We start from the raw sequence: 7,390 nt of genomic DNA on the forward strand, positions 1-7,390 counted from the left end.
AGGGATTGCGGAATGGGGTATGGATCCTTTCACCTCTGGGGCACCAGGTCAGGGGAGTGTGGGCCAGCACTGGCTAGCTCAGGATCCTCTTGGGGGCAGTGGCAAGGATACAGTCTCTTGCAGGCTTGTGACACGCTATTTGTTGGGTACATTTCTGTGTCTCTCCCATTAGACAGTTCTGAGGTATAATGTGCCTCCCTCAAAGAATGCAGAGACCTTCATCCTGAGAGTGAGAGCAGGAGAGGTCGAGTGTGAGAAGCAAACACCCCCTCGCTTCCTGTCCCTCAACATCAGTGTCAGGTGAGAGTGAGGAGCTAGAGAGAAGAAAGGAATAGAGGGAGCAGGGTGACATGGAGGAGGGCAGAAGGAAAAGAGGCAGCAAGATGGGGGAAAGGGGCAGAGTTAAGGTGGATGTAACTTATGACTTCCTGTCTTTCACTTCCAGTTATGTGGGGAGCCGTGGCACCTCCAACATGGTCATTATCAAGCTGAAAATCCTGTCTGGATTCTACCCCGTCCGGGGCACCAACTACTTTGTAAGTCACTTCCCATAACCATTGGCCTCTTGTCCCTGGTGACCAGATACATGTGTTACATGGAAGCCAGCTCAACCAACTGTCTACGCTGCCTGGCTATGGTCTCAATGCGGGCACTTACCATTGGCTCTGTCTCTGGGGTGAAAGTTAGTTCCTGGGGGTACTTTCTACTGCTCCCTGAACCCATAAAACTTTAAACACTCACCCCCCTCAACCCTATGGCTTGTTTCCCATTCACTCCTGTGTGGGTGAGACTCACTGGGAATGAGCTGGGCTATTGGAGGAGATTCTGGTCAAGAGGTGGGGGACACTTTTTTTTCACCCGCCCCCCCAATCCCTAGAACGTTTCTTCCATGGGTGAGACTCTTGGGAGAATGAGCTGGGTGTTTGGGGTGAGACTCTAACGCTGCAGTTCCCTGTCTCCAGCTCCAGCAGCAGCCATTTGTGAAGAGAGTGGAGATTGGGGCTGAGGATCTCACCATCTACCTGGACCAGGTCAGTGCTGGAACAAGGTAGTAGCTTTGTAGCTTCTAAACAAACTATGTAGGTGTTAATTGGTAGGTCACGTACCAGCAGGTGAGAGAGTTGGGTCCCAGTGGACCTGAGTTAGTGTCAAGGGTCCCAGACAATTTATATGGGAGTTTTAAACTGGAGGATGTGACCTGTTCTCAGACAAGAGTCCCATCCTCCTGTGCATCTCTGAGACACTGCCAACCCTCTCAGCTCACCCAACTGGCTACCCAGCTCGTTATATTCCCAGGACTGGCAAACGAGGAGCAGGAGGAATGATTGTACTATCTGCATCAAGCCTCAGACTCAAGCAAGGTTCACCCCCTAAATCAAAAGTTCGTATGCATTCCCTTAGCATGCTAATCTGGGACAACTCCAGTATGGTCTACAGACCCCCTGACAGCTACCTACTGTATGAGAGAGACTGAGTGTCATGCCAGCTGCTGGAATCTCCTAAACTCTGGGGTTTCATCCCTTCCCCTCAGTTTTGGTTCAGAACCTCATTCTCCAAGCATTCCCCAATTCCACATATTCAGTTGGTCACATACTGGATCCAATCTTCAGCTCAGAAGCAGATCTTGGAGACTTAGCCATCACAGCCTTATCCTGGGCTTCTCTCTACCTCCATAATGATGTCAGGAACTCTCTCACTTAGATCCATAGGGATGATCTTATTACTATCATTAAACCCAATGTGCTCTGTATATTTCCAACCCTCTGCCACCTCCCCCCACACCAAGGGTCAGTGATCTGACAGAACACTATGGCTACATACCATTTGTGACAATTGGCCCACTGGCATCCAAATGTTCCCTGCCACTACCACTCTGCCCACATTGGCCGTCATGGTTCTTAGATGAATTGACACCAAGGCTGGTGGCTGGAGTGCCAGTGCGGGGAGGGAGGGAACTGGCTCCAAATCATACTGATTTGCAGTCTAATGAAAACATTTGTAATGATGCCACAGTTGTGACTGTAGTAAACAAAATCATCTCTGGGACCATCACCTTCATCAGATTCTGGCTGAGATAAGTGTGCTGATTTAGACCTGCTTCATAAACACAGGCTGTGTTCTCTTCACCACTGCTTCAAACCACGCACCTCGGGGATTGTGACCTTAATTCTGAAGAACCCCCTTCCTGCTTTGTTGAGAAGATGGAGTGAGGCCCTGACAGCCTGTGGGGCCAAGCATTATACATGCTGGAGCAGCAAGTATAGCGTCCTTCTCGCTGTGTCAGAACTGAGTTAGTGTCTCTGTCTAGGACACTAGAAGGCACCTGAGAGAGAACTGTGCCATCACCTGTGACCTGCTCCTTTGTCTCTCATCCGGTCAGAGCCGGTTTGGCCCACTGCTGAGCCTCCTTCAGAGAAGGCACTTTACCTATCACTCAGAAGCAGGCAATAATCCAGCCCATCTTCAAAATGTCACTCACTGTGCGTGAATCTAGACAAATGTTTCTCAAGGAAGCCAGAGCTGGTGCGTAACAGAGCAAGCCCATCTCTGAGCAGGATGAACTGAAGAGTCTATTCTGCTGGGGGTCTGTTTGCTACAGGATCCATTTCAAGGTTCTAATGCTGACTTGACCTGGTCCTGTCCCCTTAAGAGCTTTGTTACATCAAGATCCTTCCATTCTTCAGGGAATGACCATGGCAGCTATGCTCTTCCTCGACCATAACCAATCAAGAGCCAGAAAGAACCTTTTCAAGAATAACCTCCCGGCTTTGGAACACCCTCCCTCAGGGATCAGAAAAGCTCTGCTTTCAGATCAGGCTAGAAGACTCACTTTTCCTGGAAAACATCCTTGAAAGAACCAGAGCTAATAAACAAGAGCAATGGGTCCAACATAGTAGCAATGATTAGATAAGAGCAGGGCAGAGAATGTGCCTGTCGCTTCGGGACAGATCCCACTCTTTCTACAGTCCATACTCTGGGCTCAGATAGATACCATGGTATCTAACAAACATTCATAGATCGCTAGATAAACATTCTTGAAATCCTGAGTTAAAATCTTACCACTGCCGCAATAGCCAGTTCTGTCTATAGTTAAAAAAACAGAACACCCCGATATTCAGCACACGTGTCTCTGCTCATGTTTTGCTGGTAATGTAACAGCAGGGGGCCCTCCGGGTGCATCAATAGGAAGTTCATCTGCAACAGCTGTGTGTGGAGCCCAGGATTTGAACAGCAGTGAGGCTGCAGGGCAGGACTGAGGGACATTGACAGCGCTGGGGTGTGGGGGAGCTTCTGTAGTACATGCCCAAACCAGACCTTGTTTTCTTTCTCTCTCCCAGCTGAATAAGGAGACTCAGACATACTCCTTCACCATGAGCCAAGACATTCCAGTGAAGGATCTGAAGCCAGCAGTGGTCAAAGTCTATGATTACTACCAGCCAGGTAGGTTAGGATATGATTTGTGTTTAAATTACTGGCAGTTTTGCCGATGAAACTTTGCAGATTTTGGGTATTTCATTTCAGGTGATTTCACACCCTTTTGATTTCCAGATTTGTGTGTGTGAAATTCAGTAAAACAGCTATTTTTCCCCCAAACCCAGAAAATGTAAATTTCCCTTTTGCTTGAAAGGAGCTCTCTTCCATTGTGAAAAAGATCCTTCTGAGGGCAAAAGTATTTAAAAAAAAAAAAATCAAATGTATTTCTCAGCAGAATGAGTCCAGTTTTGAATGGGTGACAAAATGCAAAAAGTCTCACATGAAGTAGTTTCACCTCTACTGTGAATATTTCATGCACCTGTAGGGATTATTATTTATTTGTTCCATATGCACTGTAGTACCCCCTTTAAAATAAAATCCTTGCCAGCAAAATGCTTCCTCCTCCTCCTCCTCCCCCTGCAACATGTGGAATTCCCCTCCAAAATACAAATATAAGTAAATGCAGAAAACTTGGAGAGTAAAATTCAGTCCTTGACCAGGGGCAGGTTTTCGGCTATAAAAATGTCATCTCTTTAAAGTCCAGTATGTCACCGCTGAGCCTCACCCTATTGGAAAGGGAGATAGTACATCCTTGGCTCTAGGAGGTCCTGAGATCTCCTAGAGAAAAGCTTTTAGGTCATGTTTGGATTTTATTTTGTTTTCTCCTCTCACCAGGGCGGCTCCAGGCACTAGCGCAGCAACCGCGTGCCTGGGGCGGCAGGTCACAGGGGGCGGCCTGCCGGTCGTTGTGAGGGCGGCAGTCAGGCGGCCTTTGGCGGCGTGCCTGCGGGAGGTCCGCCGGTCCCGTGATTTCGGCGGCAATTAGGCGGCGGGTACGCCGAAGCCGCGGGACTGGCAGATCACCTGCAGAAATGCTGCTGAATCCGTGTGACCGTGGACTGCCTGCAGGCATGCTGCCGAAGGCCGCCTGACTGCCATGCTTGGGGCAGCAAAAAACATAGAGCCGCCCCTGCCTCTCACCCTGCCCCTGCACAATGTGATTCAAGGTAACTAAGACACTTTGATTTACAGGCAGAAGGATACAAAAAATAGAGCCAGTCATACTTTCAAAAATTCTCTGACGATTTCAAAAGTAGATATTTTTCTGACATCTGGCACATAGACGATACCTCATGGTGATGTTCGGGATAAAGATTTAATCAACGGTCTTTTGAGACAACCTGCATGATGCATCCATCCCAAATTCATGCCAATAAAATCTCGCCACCACACTAACATTTATTTGCTTATATTAATTTTAAACTATTATTAAGTCTCCTCCCCCATTCCTTACTTTGCTCAACTAATGGTACAGTCTGAAGATGTTGGAAAGTTCTGCCAACCAAAGCATGGTTGTACCTTCTGTGACCTGGGGGAGGGTTGTAGTTCATCTGGGGATCGGGCTTCATTTCATTTTTCCCCAGCTTGTCTGATGCTGAAAGTAATTGTCTGTCTTTTTCTTCTGTTACAGATGAGCAGGCGACAGTGGAATATACAGATCCATGCCAGTGAGGTGAGCATGGCTTTCATGGAGTAGTATGCACCATTATTGTGCAACTAATACAAGCATAGGCATGAGGTGAAGAAATGAGGTACACCTCTACCCTGATATAACACGGTCCTCCGGAGCCAAAAAAATCTTACCATGCTATAGGTGAGACCGCTTTATATCGAACTTGCTTTGGCCTCCTTGTCCCCTGAATGCCCCGACCCTATCCACACCCCTCCGCCCCCTGACAGGCACTCACCGGCAGCAGCGGGAAACGGAGCAGCCCGGCCCCAGCCTGCTCCACTCTGCCAGCTCCCAGCTGCGGCACTCCGCTTCCTGCCGCATGTGAGTAGGGGGGCCGTCCTTTCCCAACCTCCCTGCACTCACCGACAACAGAAAGCGGAGCGCCGTGGCTGGGAGCTGATGCGCTGATCTCCTGGAGTGCTGCTTTACCACGTTGTATGTGAACCCGTGTTATATCGGGTCACGTTATATCAGGGTAGAGGTGTACTTCCCTCTGAGTCGGTGCTGATCCCAATCCCGGGGGAACTCTGTGCGGCAGGCAGCTGTAGGGATGTCTCAGTAGGGAGGTCCTCTCCCATCTGAGTCATGACTGACCCCAGTGTGTGATAGGGGGCACAGTGCTGCAGCGGTGCTATGGGTGGCTCAGGAGGTGCTCTCCCCTCTGAGTTAGAACTAGCCTATTGCCCCAATGTGATGCTAAGGGCGCTGTGCTACAGGGAGTGGTGTAAGGGATTTTTTTAAATTTAAATAAAATTAATGGAGATATCCTATCTCCTAGAGCTGAAAGGGACCTTGAAAGGTCAGTGAGTCCAGCCCCCTGCCTTCACTAGCAGGACCAAGTACTGATTTTGCCCCAGATCCCTAAGTGGCCCCCTCAAGGATTGAACTCACAACCCTGGTTTAGTAGGCCAATGCTCAAACCACTGAGCTATCCCTCCCCCCATTGGCTATCCCTCTAGTAGAGGGTGCTCTCCTCCTGACTCACTACCTACCCTGGTGCCCCAGCATGATGCCAAGGGCTGCTGTGCTGGTGGAAGTGCTGTCTGTGAGATGAAATGAAACACTGACTGGCTGTGGTCAATAAAAGATCCCATGATACTACTTACAAGAACAGGCAACTTCTTTCATCTCCTAAACTGTTTTGCTGTGTTACTAAACAGCTGCTACATTCCACCCCAGAAGTGGCTGCATTCAGCCCCTGAGTGTAAAGTGCTTTAAGACCCTTCAGAATGAAAGGCACTAGGGAAATGTGTATAAACTTACTTTCCCCCCTCTTTTTTTCAGGGGACGAGACAGAGACACCTTGTCCCTGGTGTAACTCACGGGAATTCCTGGTTCTTCCATTGCACTTAACTTCTGAGCCCAGGGGGAACAGAGTCTCTATCTACACTGCTCACATGCAGCTCCAGAATGCATCAATTAAACCTCTCCTCATCTATCCAGTAAGGGGTGGAGAAGGAAGAGGTTATAGGTTGAACAGAAGAAACCTACATTCCTCTCTGTATAAAAAGGAAAGGAGAAGGGCTGAGAGCTACACAGAAGGCAATCTCAAGGGAATATACAGGGGGCCTGGGCAGTTCAGAGCCAGGTGACCCCCTTTAACATTCTCCTAGAGAGAGGGGTGGGAGGCTACAAAGAGAGGAATCTGGGGGATGCACCCAAAGGGAGAATGCAGGATAGTTAATGTTTGGGTACTGGGTTGATGGAGCTAGTGGGAGGGCTAGGAAATACCTACTGAGAATTACACTGTGATGGGTGCAGGGTTAGTTTGCTAGGAGGGGTCAATCTCACATCATGGGGCTATGTTCATATAATAAATTTTCATATTGAGTTAATAAAAAAATGCAGCTTTGGGTGTCTTTTGGCGTGTATGCCTGGTGCCTACCCTAATCCTGTTCCTGTGAGGGCAGCCAGTGATGGGATATGTCTGTGCTCTTGTTTACCCCCTTGCCTGCAGTCTCTCCAGAACTGGCAACAACCTTGTTGCCTCCTTAAATCAAGGCACTGAGACTTAATGAAGTATATGGCTGTGAGCATTGTGGATCATGTCTGCAGTGTGGGTATGCACTTCCCTCCGAGTAAAGCCTACAATGGCCTAGGGCAGTGCTTCTCAAACTATCTGATGTGGCGGATCGGCAATTTCCCCCCCCTCCCCCCATGTACCAGGGACTGGTACCATATTTGTGCCATATTATTATCGTTTTCGCATAGGCACGTAGCACATCAGATCAGAAAAACTAACATTCTTCACTGTATTAATTGGAATGGGAGTGTGGCATACATGCAGAGATGTTCCCATTTTAAATACATTGAAGACTGACTGAAAGGCTGTGCGTCTGTGCGGATAGTATAAAATGACTATTATTCTTTTACAATTCAAGAAAATATTATTTGAACATTCGT

General features: G+C 48.4%; 1 protein-coding gene across 6 annotated transcripts in view; it reads left to right on the plus strand.

Annotated features, from left to right (window-relative positions):
- The window catches only part of LOC101943388 (alpha-2-macroglobulin-like protein 1), an 85,304-nt gene extending 78,474 nt beyond the window's left edge, over positions 1-6,830 (plus strand). For all 6 annotated transcript variants that reach the window (XM_008173622.4, XM_042845538.2, XM_065584569.1 and 3 more), the window contains 6 exons: positions 173-300; positions 446-536; positions 963-1,031; positions 3,339-3,441; positions 4,946-4,987; positions 6,272-6,830. In XM_008173622.4, the coding sequence (XP_008171844.2) occupies positions 173-300; positions 446-536; positions 963-1,031; positions 3,339-3,441; positions 4,946-4,986 (432 nt within the window). In that variant the 3' untranslated portion in view covers position 4,987; positions 6,272-6,830. The remainder of the gene's footprint in view (positions 1-172; positions 301-445; positions 537-962; positions 1,032-3,338; positions 3,442-4,945; positions 4,988-6,271) is intronic.
- Positions 6,831-7,390: the final 560 nt, after the last annotated feature.

This window comes from Chrysemys picta, chromosome 1 (assembly GCF_011386835.1).
Source record: "Chrysemys picta bellii isolate R12L10 chromosome 1, ASM1138683v2, whole genome shotgun sequence".
Classification (NCBI taxonomy): Eukaryota; Metazoa; Chordata; order Testudines; family Emydidae; genus Chrysemys; species Chrysemys picta.